At 39.8% G+C, this 16,699-nt stretch overlaps 1 protein-coding gene and 1 long non-coding RNA gene across 2 annotated transcripts in view; one reads left to right on the top strand and one right to left on the bottom strand.

The window, feature by feature from the left end:
* Nyap2 (neuronal tyrosine-phosphorylated phosphoinositide-3-kinase adaptor 2) overlaps positions 1 to 16,699 on the top strand; it is a 260,266-nt gene that overhangs the window by 144,590 nt on the left and 98,977 nt on the right. The window contains exon 5 of the mRNA XM_070015900.1: positions 9,928 to 11,142. Within this exon, the coding sequence (XP_069872001.1) occupies positions 9,928 to 11,142 (1,215 nt within the window). The remainder of the gene's footprint in view (positions 1 to 9,927; positions 11,143 to 16,699) is intronic.
* Positions 6,099 to 10,122, bottom strand: LOC138822951 (uncharacterized). Its single transcript, XR_011370696.1, has 3 exons — positions 10,038 to 10,122; positions 9,262 to 9,560; positions 6,099 to 6,323 (listed from the first exon to the last, which is right to left on the bottom strand). It is a non-coding gene; the product is annotated as an uncharacterized lncRNA (long non-coding RNA).

The raw sequence follows: 16,699 nt of genomic DNA, 5'->3' as shown, positions 1-16,699 counted from the left end.
TTTGTATTGGCACCATTAATTTTTATAGTTCTGTGCTAAATACTGTGAAATGTATATAAAATCATATGTCCTCATTATGGTTTTTAATGTAGCCAAAGAAATTTTTACGGTGGCAATAATTGATAATACTATTACCTCTATGTGTTAAGCTCCTCAGATATCACAGACCATATGCTCGCCTTATTGTAGTCTTTAAAATTTTCACAATATTCTGTGAATAAAATCAGTATATTCTGAATTTTGAATTCAGAGAGGCTTAATGAAGTTAGGATTGACTTTCTTAATACTACACAAATAGTAATATGAGTATTGAACTAAGACTAAAGTAATTCATGGAAGACTATTCATAATATTTTGTTAAAAAATAATTTAAAACACTCAAGTATATATTTATAAAACAAATACTGTAGAAAAATATATGATACGACAAATTATTATTTTTTACAGTATGGTAACTTGAATTAGAGAACCTGTGTTTACAACAAGATTCTGGATTTGGAAAAATAGTTCAAATTCTATAGAATTAATTGGTATCATCTGAATAATAGAGTCTATAATTGTGTTGTGTATAGCAATGCATGAAACTTTCATAAACAGTCCCCTAGAACCTATTGTCTGATATATAATAAAATAATTACTGTGTTCTAACTATAATAGTTAGAATAAATTGTAATAAGAATAATAATCAATTATATCCTTATTATTGAAGTTATAGCTCTTTTAAAGAAGTTAGCACATATCGATACAACTTTAGTGTGGGGGAAAAATGGTGCATGGCTTTGGAATTTTGTCCTGCTTCCTCTGTGATCTCAGATTCTTCCAAAGATCACAAACATTTCTGTCTTTACAGCCAGGACACTGACAAAAGATCATTGCCAGTGGCCTGTTATCTAGGGAACTGCAGGAATTCAGTTTCTGCAGGGTTGACTGCCCATGGGGTAGGAGAAATGCTTTAATGGTTAATCGGATTTTTCTTCCAACTTCTTTTCCTTAATATAATGTCCTCTTGGGTAGTAGCTAAATTACCTAAGCTTCTTTAGGGTGCTCAGCCCCATTTGTATTCTGTTGGCACTTGCATCTTATTACATTTTTTCTCTCAAGATAGGAAATCAAATTACTTGATAACTTCCTTCTTCAGTAGGCAGAGATGCTATAAACAACAACTATTAGGAACTTAGATAACTATCTGAGGGCTTTGAAATATTTGGTCAGAGTGAGAAAGAGTTGTAAGCAGTGATGTAATAACTCAGCTCTTCCTAAGTGTTCAATATGTCTAGGATGATTAGAGGTCTGGATGCTATTACAGAAGTAAACCTTAAACTAGCTATGGCATTCATTGTATTAGTTCCTTACACTGAAGCAAGAGCCTAGTGCAGCAGCATCCTACCTACACAGGCAGGATGAGAGTTTAAATGGCATTTTAGAATCTACTGGTTTCTTAAGTCCTGTGTAGGTGACATTGTTTTGAATGTCATTGTTACATTAAACTTTATGTCAACAAAGGGAGTTTTCTCCTGGGAATGATGTCTAAGACTCTGACTTAAGGACTGAGACAATGCTTACAATCATTAGACCTTGAGCGCTTGATTCATTGTACAAGCTAATGTGATTTTCCCCTTTCCCGTTGCTTCATGATCTTCATTTTTTTTCAGAGTCAAAGGGAGCTTAAAGGTGAAGATTTTTCATGTTTCTGATCTTCCTTTTGGCAGGCACAATATTTAATCCACTTTGATTTCTCTATCTGGATAGTTTTATTATTTTTTCATTGGCTGCTTGCCTTACCCGAACTTTGTTTTTTTTTTTTTTAAAATTTTTTGCTACTTTTCACAAGTCTCATTCATGTTATCTTTCCTTATTTGCCTAAGGAAATGACACATTATGGAATCATTCATGGCTCTTTAAATCAGTGGAAAATAACTGAAAATCTTAACACCTATTCTAAGAACATCACAGATCTCCCATTCATTCATCAGGGAATAAATATCTACCATGACTGTCATTTTCCAGTCAGATTATCTCAATGATTTGGCAAAGACTGAGTCTGACAAGGAACTACTCGCTGCTGCCATGAAGATTATAGTTAAATTTGGAAAAGCAAAATAATGACACCGTCCCCTAGAAGCTCACATAAACAAGATGAGAAGAAAGCAAGAAACTTATCCAAGATTGATAAGCTCATGAACTCTTCCATGACTTGTATGGAGGATTTCTATGAAGAGGGGGCATACCTATTGAGATCTGAGTAACACAAAGGAGTCAGAGAGCTGGAGATGGTCTCCAGCTCTCTGGTTGGTTGGCTTATGATTGGTTCACTCCATAAAAGTGTGACTTTGTTGAACATTCAGTAGAAAACATACCTTGAACTGTCAACTTATCCCTAGCTAGTGATATGTAAAACTGTCTTGTGATGCTTAGCAATGTAAGGGACCAATGATTCACAATCAGCCATTCAGTCAGGAGGGAAATGATGGATATATAATAGGATACTGTCTGGCTAAGTTTCATTGTTTGTAGGTTAGGTGTAATAAACACACTTTGATCTTATGATATTTTCAATTTTTTATGTTTTTATTGTGAAAATACTGTACAGAGAGGTTACAGTTACATGAACAAGGTAATGAGTACATTTCTTATCAAGCATTGTTGCCTCCTCCTTTGTTTTTCCCCTACCATCCCTTCCCTCCCAAAGGGGTTACTTATGTGTTAGGAGTGTAAGGAGGTTAGGAGTGTTATAGAGGGGACATGATCATTCTTGGTAGCAGGAACAAACTTGCGATACACAGAACAGAGAAATAATAAAAGAAACCTGTTTTGAGACCATTCCAAATAGTAGCCATTTTGCTAAGAGTTGTAAATGAACATATTCATTTTCACACTTAGTTCTTATAATCAGACCTATAAACATTTCCTTCTTGTAAAAGAAACAATGGTTTGAGCATACTAGATAGGACTAGAATTTCCATCTCTCTGATTGCAGAATTTAATCTCTCTTAACTGCACTTTGGTATTTTTCTCCCACTTATTCTCTAATTTTTACATCTTTTCAGTGATTGAAACTAATATTTTAACACACCCTCCAACTGGTATTGCCCCCTGTAAAATGGCTTCTCTCCAGGATGGACGCATTATCTCCAGTTCTTTTCTCTGCTACTTCTGTATCTCAGCAAGGGATGCAAGGGCAGGTTTACCCTGAAAGCCTGCACTAGTATAGCCAAGCCAGTGCCTGCACACTGCCATCACTTCTGTCCCATACAAGAGTAGGTCACACCTAATAGGTTTCCTGTGTCTAAAGCAGGAAAATGATTTGGAAATGAGGTACTTTGCTGTCATGGAAATACCAAAATTAGAAAGTTGGAATAAACACTGTGAATAGAGGATTGTATTTTCTTGAGAAAGGTAACTGCCTACTTGGACAGATTTCTGATTTGCCCTGGGATAGCACTGGCCTCAATCTACAAACCCAGAAACTTCATCTTATCAGGTGTCACTGCAACCGAGCTCTAAAGAACTGTTGCATGAAGCCACAATTCGACCTTGCTAGATCCTAATGAGACACTTGTTCATGTGTCTTGGTAATCAAAATTATTACAATATCTCTTGGTGAATTTGATGTCATAAAAAATACAGAGGTGATGGATTCAGGCTCTTTCAGCCTCCTATGTTCAGCTCATTTCCACATTATAGTGGTAACAGATGACCAGAGATCCTGGGGTCAGAAGTCAGGGCCACCACATCGAACTCTGTGATTCTACTAGTGTTGCATTTTTTTTTTGAGCAAGCAAGCTCTACTCAGTATATCTCTTCCTTTATATGTGTTGATTATCCTGATTCTGATTTTAAGCCAGTTCTTTGGACCAGTCCTTTGTCAATCTTTTTTATATCTGTTTGCTGAATCATCCTGTGGTGATCTTATAATACTCAGGAATAATCTTGCTCCTTTAATTTTGAGAGTCTGCAAGAATACTTTTTGTATCCTCAGGGTACAATGTATATCCTAGTTCCATAAATATGATCATTACAACATAGCCACATGCACCAGAAATTAATTTTGAAAAGTTTTGTCAGTTATTTTTTATTTAAAAAAAAGTCCACCCAAAAGACCACAGCTTAAAACCACAACAGGGTATTTTTTCTCATTACCCTATGAGGTTATTTTGCTTCTATGGGCTGTTCCTTTGCCCTATTCAACACTGGTTAGAATTATACTCCACTGGCAGTTGAAACATTGATAAACATTTAATGCCAGTGTCTGGGGCATCATTCTTTCCCATATGGCAACTTTGGAGGACTAGATTGGGTTTCTTCACAGTATATGGATTTAAGGGGTCTTATATATGAATTGGCTTTCAAGATAGAAAAACTGAAATCGAGTATTTTACTTTTGGCACATTCTGTTGATCAAGGCAAGTTAGAAGGCCTTTTTTTCTCTGATTCTGGGTGAGACAGTAGTAGAAAGCATATAGAAACCAGGCACTGGTGGCTCACACCTGTAATCCTAGCTACTCAGGAGGCTGAGATATGAGGATCGTGATGCAAAGCCAGCTCGGATAGGAAAGTCCATGAAACTCTTCTCTTCAATAAACCACCAGAAAACTGGAAGTGATACTGTGGCTTAAGTGGTAGAGCGCTCACCTTGAGCTGAAGAGCTCAGGGACAGCGCCCAGGTCCAGAGTTCAAGCCCCACGACCAACCAAAAAAATGAATACAGAACAGGAAGGAAGAAATGGCTGTTTTACCTACAATATTTCCAGTTGGTAAAAATTTAACATTCAGTTCCCTAGAACTTTCACTGCATACTACATTAGCTTGAGATCTGAGATTTCATTATTTCTACGGTGCCCACATGTAATGAAGTTCCCTGGGTTCGAAGTCTTAGGCAGAAATTTCTTTGTAGTTTCTCAAATGCAAAAGCTCTGAATAACAAACCAACTTATCCGCACTGCACAAGACTAACATACACTTCATATCATGAGCAAGAAATCTACAATGTATAGATAGTCTTGCTCAAAGAAATAAAGAGTTATGGCCCAAAGGAGGAAAAGAACACAGAATTTACTGACCAATAACAACACAGAAGTCCATTTTTGACACATGTGGGCCATTCTCCCCAAAGTGAGGGCTGAAGACTTGAATTGATGAAGAGTTAGTCCAGTTCTGATCTTGGGTTGTAGATGTCTGCAGTTCTTGACTTTTGTGCCTGGACTCTGGAATCTGCTTTCCAAATCACTCTTTTTGGTCCATAAGGAATGGTACCACCTGCTTTCTGTAGGTAATTTTCTGGTACCCAATTATTTTTGTTTGCTCAGTTTAAATTTTGGACTCTCTCTGGCACATTCAAGTTTGATGCCACCTTTATAAGTCTGTGGGCTTTCAATGAATCAATTTGTATTCAATTTCATCATATAGAAGATAGAACCAGGAATTTATTTGAGACAGTTTCCTTTGTACTTAGGAATATGGTTAGGGTATTATAAAATACCTATAAGATTCTTAAAAGCACCAGGTTCATGACCTGAAATCTTTCAGAGTTCTCAATAATGATTTTATAGCTGTAAACTTAATTTGATTTTTTTTTACCCCAAGGCCACATTTTACTGGTAAGAATCTGGATTTGACTTTTCCCCAAGGCTTTTTTAAAGAAATCATTTACTGTCCAGAGAAAGCATCTAGGGAAATACTGCCTTGGCTCTTTGCCTTCATTTCTGTTTGAGCACTGAGTACTTCTTCTCCAGTATCTCTTTCAATTGCATTCTTTATGGCATGTAGCTAAAACAAGCAGGTTTATACTTTCCCATTCTTCTGGAACTCTCTTTAGGTAGATCTAAAACTTTATCAGACATATCTTGGGATTTTGACATCACTATACGCAACCATCTTCTCCCATTTTGCCAAAGTGACAGGACAGTTTTCACTTTATCTCCATGTTGACACCAAAGATTACATTTGCAAAACAAAATTATACTGTCATACTTGTGGTGCCTGTTTGAAGTATGTGTAACTGAGTAATGAATTATCTCAAAAAATAGAGATATGAAAAGCCATGGTTATATTGTTCCTAATTCTGTGAAACAAATTCAAGAGCAGACAGTAGGAATGGTCTTTCATTTATTCAAAATGTCATCTGGTATGACTCAAACCACTGGGGTCACAGTGACTGGGGCAGCTTCACTGAGCACATATGGCTGGAATTTTATTTTCCCTTATTGATTTTGGTTATAACTCGTTTCACCAGAGCTAGCCTGGGCTCCATCAAAATGTGGTGATCTTGAGAGGTTTAACTTCTTGTTCCATGGTAGCTGGCTGCATTTCAAAAACAGAGAAAACTGCAAGATTTAAGGGGAAAAGAAAGAGGTTGTTTAGTATTCACCAAACAGTTAAGGGCAGAGCATACCTGAAAGGCAGCTTCTATACCTGACTTTGTATTCTTCTTTTCAAATTTATTTTGAATCTTCTTCTTTAACTTTTACCAAATCTACAGCAGCTTGAAACCTGGTCCTTTTTGTACATTATAGCACTTTCTTGTTCCTACTTTAAACAAACTCAGAGTATTTGCATTCCTTCACAAACATCTAAAATGTGGATAGTATTGTGGAGCTTGTGACTGTGAAAATAAAAATATCCCTCAAAGCCTTGAATTGTGAATTGTGAAAAGAGTTATTGTGAGCACAATTCTGCTAAAAGTGGGAAATGTGTCTGTCACCTTCAAAACCAGCCAGTTTGGAATCACACAATGTGGACATTATTTACCTACATCAGGCACACATTTCCCAGTTTATCACGTATCATAAACATCTAATTTGATACACAGACCTATGGTACTGCCTCAATAGCAAGGGCTCAGAATAGAACCTGGAATGTTACTTGACACTATGTACAAAATAATGGATAACATATAATCGCCCATTGCGTTCTTTGTTCAAAAGGGTATAAAGATTAATTGAAATGATCAAGTTTACTTCAAAAGTTCCTTTGTTTTCTTGATAATTTAGGCAATTTTGGTGGAGAATCTTTAACAGTTCTTCCAGTTCTGGGACTGTGTAGCTACTGAGTGTTTTCATGATAGGAAATGCTGGCCTCCGCTATGCTTCCTTTTCACCCCTTAGGTTAAGAACATTGACAGATATTACTTTTTTTTTTAATAAGAAAAATGTATTTCTGAAGGATAGGTTGACAAAGGACATGGTGAATTTCCAAAATTAACTGTGAAAGACAGATCAGCTAGGCATGACTGAAAGCTATGCCTAACCTTTGTGCTCACATATCTCGTTTCAAAAATGTCACTTGCTGCTTATTCGATGCTTCTGTCATTTTACTATTTTAAGGATCAAAATTTGTGTTCTGGAGCTGAACAGGAATTATTGCTTCTATCTTTGGACTTATTAGAAATAATTTGAAATTCTTTTAACAGTGATAAAAAAATCACCATTTTTATTATGGTTGAATATGGTTCAATGTGGAAATTTGAATTGCAATTCTTTGTCTTTTATTAGCAATGTTTCAGCTTCTATACTAAGCTCAAGACTATTTTGAGTGCCTTGAAAAGAAATTACATTTTTCAAATTATTTTTTCTATATTTTTAAATTCTCAATAACTGAGATTAACATGGAATAAATTATGGAACAGGGTTACCTAAAAATTTAAAATTTCCCTTATATATGTAAGCTTGACCATATATGATATTTGAATACATTTGCATTGGGTTACCAAATGTTATATGGTAAGCAAAGAAAAACTATTGGTTTCTGCTCTGATTTCCACTCATAGAGTCTCTAACTATTCTGGATCCTACTTAGTTCCTTGAACTCAGCATTCAGTGGTTAGCGTTTTCTCAGAGTGTGAGTTAGTGAAGTGGCTAAGGATGACTAAAAACAAATTTTTTAGAATTGGCTAAGTGAGGTTTTGCTCTTTTAAATCCTAAGGAAACTTTGTTCATTAGTGTATAGTTATACACAATTCCAACTCACACTTTGAGGCATAATCTGTTGTTTTATTTATTTTAAAATCAGTAACATTGATACCTACTTGGGCGGTAGAGGGAAGGGCAAATGGCTGTTTGAGACACTCCTAAAGAAGAATTATCTAGATAATTTTTGCCCCATTATGTTCTCAGGCTTTTTACTTTGAACACTATAGGACTCCATTGCTGTAGCCCTTAGGAGAAAATGGCATCCAGTTTTTTTGTAGTACGGGTTAAAAGAATCATTGAGATGCATTTTTTACCCTCTCTTCAAAAAGCTATTTGATGACTACAATTACCATCATGCATACAATGGAACAGAGTATTTGAAATCACCAATCACCTGGCAAAAATGAAATATATAGCAAAATGAATTATATGCTACTAGAGTACATAATTGTTTTCCCCTTGTTGAAGGTGTGATTAATGAATAGTGCAGCCACCTTCCTTCTCCTGCAGGGTATTTTTGAAAAGCTTGTATGTCATTAAGTTACGCTATATGGTAAAAAAAAAAAAAAAATAGATGTTTCCTAATTTGTGCTGGAGATTCCTCTCTTTAGGCTAAAAATCATAAAGAAGGCTGATTACTTCCTCAAGATTTGTACCAATAAGCTGCCCTGTCAAATCACATTGTATGCTACCAACTAGCCTAAGTAACTACATTATGTCATGTTGCATAATGGTAATGATTGTTATAATCATATATCAACACAATGAGAAAATGGGATAATAACAAGACTCCTGAACTTTCCCTGCATTTTAAATGATGAATTTCACATGAAGACATTTGTCTGTTTGTTCCACCCTACTGAATAGTGTCAGGTGTTATATTCTGTCAAATGGGGCCTTCCAGTCAGGGCAGTGGGATGCACTGAAACACGTATCTGCTTTGAGTTTCCAGCAGATATTCTCAAAGCGTCTGTATCATTCTTTAGTGTATTCTCTTTTAAAACTCTAAGGAGTTATGTGTCAGTGGAACACAGCTAGTAAATTTATCCCAAGGTATCCTGTAAACAGAAACAGAAACACCAAATTGATCAACAATCCTGTGGATTGAGAGATTAACATCAATATACCACAAACTATCAGATGTATTATCATAGAAGGTGTTTATTTGAATCGTGACAGAGATTTAGTATGCCTAGCAGGCTAAGGGATTTGTATCCTAAATGAAAGCAAGATTTGGTCATGTCTGACAGCCTCATTAGTAAGAGAGCTCAGTCTCCGTGGCACTTGGGGAACATTTGGACTAATAGATGCTCCCCCCCCCAATGTGTTACTTAATTCCTACAAGCTAATTTACCTGAAGTTTGCGGAAGTTTCCATTGAGAAATTTTTAGGCAGCCGGGCAATGGTGGGTGATGCTTGTCATCTTTGCAGCTCAGAAGGCTGAGATTTGAGAGCTCTTCAAATCCAGAAGTCAGAAGTCAAAGGAAGATAGTCAGAAGTCACGGAAGTGGCTCAAGTGATAGAGTGCCAGCTTTGAGCAAAGAAAGCCAGGGAGAGGGCGAGGTTCTGAGTTCAGGCCCACGGCTTTCACACAGTCACAGGAAACTCTCAGGCAGGAGAGAAGGGTAGGTAGTTCTGACTTAAAACAGGAGTCTATGAGCACGAGATCGGTTAGTGCAACTAGCAATGAGAATTCCCCTGGTCTGGTCACCAGAATTTCCTAGAGGAAATGTGTGATGCCCAGGCTGATATATATAGATATAGATATATATAGGGTATATGATCACATATATATATATATCATATATGATCTATGATCATATATGATATATGATATGCCATATATGATATACATGTACTATATATCATGTAATATTATATAACATAACATATAATATATATATATCATATATATATAATCTAAGCCTCAGGTCTACGTGGCAGGAGCCCCAGGCAAAGCCTTCGTGGCCGCCTTTCCTACCCTATTCATCCATTTTCCTCCTCCCCCCCTTTCTTTCAGTGTCCGCCAAACCCAGACCGCACAGTGATGAGTACTCCAAGAAGATCCCTCCTCCCAAGCCCAAGCGGAACCCCAACACGCAGCTGAGCACCTCCTTCGACGAAACCTACATCCGGAGGCCGGGCCCGCGGAGGACCTCGCTGCCGCGGGAGTGCTCGCTGTCGCAGGTGGGCAGCCCCCCGCCGGCGGCGGGCGGGGAGGGCCCCGACCAGGAGGAGGAGCCCGTGTACATCGAGATGGTGGGCAACATCCTGCGAGACTTCCGGCGGGACGACGACGAGCCGAGCGAGGCCGTCTACGAGGAGATGAAGTACCCGCTGTTCGACGACGCGGCCCACGACCCGCGCTGGGACCCGCGCTGGGACCCGGAGCGCCACAGCTGCTCTTCCCAGTGCGCCACGCCCACCGTGCCCGACGTGGACGCGGCCCGGGCCGCCGCGGGGCCCCCGCCGGGCGCCACCCCCAAGGCGCCGCTCTGCGACATCCCCCCGCCCTTCCCCAACCTGCTGTCGCACCGGCCCCCGCTGCTGGTGTTCCCCCCGGCCCCCGCGCACTGCTCCCCCAACTCCGACGAGTCCCCGCTCACCCCGCTGGAGGTCACCAAGCTCCCCGTGTTGGAGAACGTGTCCTACCTGAAGCAGGCCGCGGGCTCGTCGCCCTCCTCCGCGCTGCCGGCGCCCCAGGCCCACAAGCCCGAGAAGGACCCGCCGGGGGCCGCGCCGGGCCCGGCGGCCTCCGCCTCCGCCTCGGCCATGGCCCCGTCGTCGGTGGTGCTGTCGTCGTCGTCGTCGTCCTCGTCCTCCTCCCCGCCGCCGCCGCCCCCCTGCACGCTGTACCGCGCCCAGTCTCCCCACGGGTACCCCAAGAGCCACTCCCCGTCCCCGTCCCCCGTGAGCATGGGCCGGTCGCTGACGCCCCTGAGCCTCAAGCGGCTCCCGGCCTACGACGCCGCCGTGCACTCGGCGGCCGGCCTGGCCCGCGGCCCGCCGCCCGGGACGCACGCCGCGGCCACCGGCCCCAGGCCCCTGTCCCAAGACGGGGCCAGGATGGTCAACGCCGCGGTCAACACCTATGGGGCGGCGGCGGCGGCGCAGAGCGGCTCCCGGGCCAGGACGCCCACCAGCCCCCTGGAAGAACTCACCAGCCTCTTCACCTCGGGACGCAGCCTACTGAGGAAGTCCTCCAGCGGCCGGAGGTCCAAAGAGCCAGCCGAGAGTGAGTGTGCCAGGCCTGGCCTGGGCCCCGACGGGGTGGGGGTGGGGCTCAAAAATCTGAAGTAAGGACAGGGACCACCGCCCAGGTAAGGCCTGGAGGGGGCTTGATCTTCAGCCCTGCGCCCTCAAAAGGCAAAGGCACAATGCATTCCTAAGGAAAGGATGGATTGGGGATGTCACTGGCAGTAATTACAGATAGCAAGCGGCACCCCACTCAAAGTATCTCCTTTTATTGGGGGAGGAGACAGCACATGTAAAATAAGAATTCTTAACAATGGTCCTGGAAAAATCGAGCAGAAAAGAAACTAATAAACAGAACGCTCTAGGGGAAGGAGGGGGTGAACCTAAATATTGACCTGCAAAATTGTTAAATAGTAAAAAAAAAAAAAAAGAATTATCTTAACTTATATGAAGAGAAACCAGCTCACCTAAGTCTCTATGAAAAAAATATTTAAAAAGCTCTGCAGGAAAGAAAGCAATTTGGTTAGCTGAGGATCTTTACAACATGCATAATTGGAATAATATGGAATAATTTTCTCCACATAGTTCATGCTGCAATATTCTTTCCTTCACAGAGAACTAAAGTAGACTTACTATTTCTCACTATAATTCGTATCTTATTTTATGGTACTCTTTTTAGATCTATTGATTGATACATAAGTTATGAGAAATCATCAACTCGGTGAGCGCTTTTTTCCACCATTGAGTTTCAAAGATGAGGCGATTTCTCTGTATCGGCGATGAACCATTGTATGCCCTAAATACATTACTTCACAGTTGTACATGCTGAAGTCAAAATAGATCCAGGTCTGTTTCCTCTGTATATAGTCCATTAAATAACATCAGTTTCTTTCATTTAAAAATGTCTTAACCAGGCACTGATGGCACACACCTACAATCCTAGCTCCTCAGGAGGCTGAAATCTGAGGATTGCTACTTAAAATCAGTGGGGGCAGAAAAGACTTTTAAGACTCTTATCTCCAATTAACCACCAGAAAAACGAGAAATAGTGCTGTGGCTTGAAGTGTTAGAGCACTAGCCTTGAGCAAAAGAGCTCATGGATAGCACCTAGGCCCTGAGTTCAAGCTCCATAACCAAAAAATAAATAAATGAAAATTAAATTAGAAATACAAATGTCTTAGTTAGCTGGACACTAGTGACTCACATCTGTAATCTTAGCTACTCAGAAGGCTGAGATCTGAGGATTGAAGTTTGAAGCCAGCTTGGGCTGGAAAGTTTGTGAAATTCTTGACTTTCAATTCAGAGGCAAAAAAGCTGACAGTAGAGATGTGGCTCAAATGGTAGAGCTTTAGCCTTAAACAAAAAAGCTCAGAGACAGTGTCCCAGACTCTGAGTTCAAGTCCCAGACTAGCACAAAAAACAGCATGTCTTAGGTAGCCAGATTCTGGATTGCTCACATCTGGAATCCTAGGTATTTAGGAGGCTGAGTTCTGAGGATGGGGACTGAGAGCCAGCAAGGACACTGAAATTCATGAGATTGTGTCTCCAGTTTACCAGCAGAAAGCTAGACGTGAAAGTGTGGCTCAAATGGTAGCGTAATTCCATGAGCTTGATCCTCTGAGTTGAAACCCCAACACTGGCACAAAGAAAAACTTTAAAAAGCCTTAGGTACTTCAACTAGCAATCGTCCATGTATCAGATCATTTTCCCTTCTACTTCTGTCATACTCTATGAAGAAAGTTCCTGAAATGAAAATGAAGCCAAGGTATAAAATCAGCTCAAATGCTCCTCAATGGAAAGACCTGGCAAACATCATGTTAAGTGAAGCAGTTTAGGGCCCGAGAGACAAAGGATGCATATTTTCCCTTATATGTGAAAGCTAGATTTATCTTAGGAACTCAAATAACATTGGGGGGTAGACAACTGTAGAAAAATGTATTAACTGAAATATGGCAGATTCCAAAGAGAGCTCAGAAATGTAATTCCTTAGACAGGCAAAGTCACAGTTCAACAAAAACATCTCCAGGAAGTGGGTACTTGAAAGGAGTGCGGTGTGGTCAAGAGGAAAGGGGTAGATGAATGATGAGAAGAGGAAAATAGTCAAGACTTCAACGTATGTCCTACAAAATTAAGAAGAGTAAGGGAAGGAGTGGCTAGCAAGGGATGGGTGAGAATATTGAAAGGAGTGACATTGATCAAGAGGCATTGCACTCATACACTGCTTTGTTAAATGACTTCTCTGTTGCACCACTAAGCATAATTGAAAAAAATTAAAATTCCTCAGTATTTGCAATGATGAGGATGACAGTGACATTTTTAGATAATAATCATTTTCCCAGTATTCCCTCCCTTTTTCTAGAGAGATTTGTGAAAGCATTAGTCACTGAAATAATGCCGAACATTTTTGTACCTAACAAAAAGGCAGTGGTTTTTTAGTAATTTAGGCATACATCAGAAAGTATATTCTATAGCTTTAAGAATTAGGAAGAACCTCTTCATAGAACACTTGTTTTCAGCTAGGACAATTTTTCCCCCATGGATGGTTGACAAAGTCCAGAAACATCACTGGGGTACCTCTAACATTTATTGCATAGAGACCAGGATGCAGCCTAATAGCTTACTATGATGCACCTAATTACTTGGCCCATATAAAGCAAGGTTTTGACAAAAAAGAAAAACTATGCACCACATATTTTCTTTGAAAATATATAGCTGTTTCATCTTAAGAGTCGGTGAAACTTCCAGATTTCCTCCCTACCTATCAACTTCTTTAGAGGATTCTTAACAGCTCCATCTGGCAGATCTGCCAATTAGCTATAAAAACTGTATGTAAAAGAAAGGATTAATGAAGTTATTTCAGGAGAAATGCATCTGTTATAATCGGTCTATGTGCTGTATGTCACAGACTCCTCTCCTGACTTCAAAATGAGCTTTGGGTGCTTCTAAAACAGTTCTTCTATGCGAAAATGATACAGGCTCTTTATAGATTTTAGGGAGCCAAAGATCGGATTCCTTTCCCTGTGTTATTAAGGTTGCATCAACCCTTCGGAGGACAAGCATGCCCTGGGTTGCATTAGCCTTGGCACTTTGGCTTTACAAAAATGGGAGGGGAGAAAAATGGAAATGGTACAAATGAATAATTAAATTGCTACTTTCTTTTGACTCTAGAGGGAAATAAAAATGTACTATCAGATGCTAAAAAGAAAAAAAAATCCACAGGTCTTAGATACCTTTTTGTATTTTGTAATGCAAGATAAAATTCACAGTCACCTGATTGTTGGTGCTGTCATAACATAATGCTGTAACTCTCCTTTTAATCTTATGCTTACCTTTGAAACAGAGTAAGAGACATGAAATAGTATTGCATCCAGGACTTAGGAAATTCATTACTTTTATAAGAATTGTTTCACATTTCAAAGATAGAGGAAAACCAGTTTCTCTTTTTCCCTGTTCCTTTTAGTTCACCACTAGAGTCCATTGTTTATTTATTTCAATATTTTGGTGGTAGTGATGATTGAACTCAGCTTATGTTTCTTTGGTTCTGGCTTACTTCATTTAATACATTTTTCCAAGTCCTTCCATTTTCTTATGAATGGGGCAATGCCATTCTTTCTGATGGAAGCGTAGAATCGCATTGTGTATGTATGCCATATTTTCTTGACCACCAAGGGTCATCTGGGTTGATTTCATATCTTAGCTATGGTATATAGTGTTGTAATAAACATGGTTGTACTGGTGGCGTTAGTGTAGGCTTGTTTTTAGTCATTTGGGGAAATGCCCAGGAGTGGGATTACTGGGTCATAGGGTAACTCTATATTTAGTCTTTTGAAGAACTTCCATACTGCTTTCCACAGTGGTTGAACAAGGTTTCTTTCCCATCATCAATATAGTATAATTCCCTTTGGATCACATCCCTGCTAGCATTTGTTATTATTAGCTTTCTTGATAATGGCCATTCTTACTGGGGTGAGGTGGAATTTCAGTGTTATTTTGATTTGCTTTTCTTTTATGACTAGAGATGTTGAACATTTCTTAATGTGTCTCTTGGCCATTCTTATTTCTTCTCCAGATAATTCTCTCTTTAAGTCTTTGTTGTTGTTGTTGTTTTGTCAGTCGTGAGGCTTGACCTCTGGGCCTGGGCGCTGTCCCTCAGCTCTTTAGCTCAAGGTAAGCACTCTACCACTTGAGCCATAGCACCACTTTTGGTTTTCTGGTGGTTTTTTGGGATAAGAGTCTCACAGACTTTCCTGTCTAAGCTGGCTCTGAAATGTGATCCTCAGATCTCAGCTTCCTGAGTAGCTAGGATTACAGACATAAGCCACCCGCACCTGGATTCTCTTTAAGTCTTTAGACTACTTATTGGTGGGTTTTTTGTTTCTTTGAGGATTTGTTTTTTTTTGGGGGGGGGTTAAATTTTCGGATCTCTGAGTATATTTTAGATATGAGGCCCTTGTCTGATGTATAGCTAGTAAAGATCTTTTCTCAATCTGTGGACTATTTATCCTGCTAGTTATGTCCTTTGCCATGCAAAAACTTCAGTTTAATGCAATCTCATTCATACAACCTTTCTTTGATTTGTTGGGTTTCTGAATCCTTACTTACCAAGTTTCAACCTGTGGCAAGAAGCTCTAGGGTTTCCCCTATCCCTTCCTATAATATTTTCAAGGTATCTGGTCTTACATTGCATTCATCGATCCATTTGGAATTGATTCTGGTACAGAGTGATACATAAGGATCTTACTTCAGTTTATTACATGTCTGTAACCAATTCTGCCAGCACCATATGTTGCAGAGGCTGTCTTTCTTCCATCCTGTGCTTTTGTCTACCTTATCAAGTATTAGGTGGCTACAGGTCTGTGGGGTCATTTCTAGGTCTTCAGTTCTATTCCATTGGTCCAAAGACCTGTTCATATGCTAGTACCAAGATGTCCTTTTTTTAATTAATAAGTTTTTTTAATGTGAAAATATTGTACAGAGGGGTTACAATTACATGAGCAAGGTAATGAGTACATTTCTTATCAAGCATTGTTGCCTCCTCCTTTGTTTCCCCTTCCCATCCCTTCCCATCACCCCCACCTCCACCACCCCCCCACCAAAGTTGTAAAGTTTGTTTTTTGACATAACGTCTTGTTCATCTCATTGTTGCAATGGGTCTACCTGTATCCCTATTAAAACAATTTGTTTTTTTCCTTCCCCTCCACAAATTACAACAACATCAAATATAGTGAAAACAGGGGTTATACCATGGGGGAGGGACATACAAAGCAACAAAGAAATTATCTTATAAATATGTTAGAAAAAATAGCAAGAAAGAATAAACATTTGAGTCCTTATCTTGGGGTTCATTTCCCTAACATCAACTTGTCTGACCTCTTAGGCTTGTCTCAGACATATACTAGTTACTGCAAATAAGGGAAACCATGGGACCTATGTTTCTTTGGGCCTGGCTTACTTCACTTAATTTTTTTTCCAAGTCTCTCCATTTCCTAACAAATGAGGCAATGTCATTCTTTCTGATGGAGGCACAGAATTCCACTCTGTGTGTATGTATGTATGTATATATATATACATGTATATACATATATATGTATATACAT

The sequence above is a fragment of the Dipodomys merriami genome, unplaced genomic scaffold (assembly GCF_024711535.1).
Source record: "Dipodomys merriami isolate MVZ:Mamm:240054 unplaced genomic scaffold, mDipMer1.0.p SCAF_1, whole genome shotgun sequence".
In the NCBI taxonomy this organism is placed as follows: domain Eukaryota; kingdom Metazoa; phylum Chordata; class Mammalia; order Rodentia; family Heteromyidae; genus Dipodomys; species Dipodomys merriami.
Note: the sequence above shows the minus strand (reverse complement) of the source record. Positions and strands in the feature narration are given on the sequence as shown.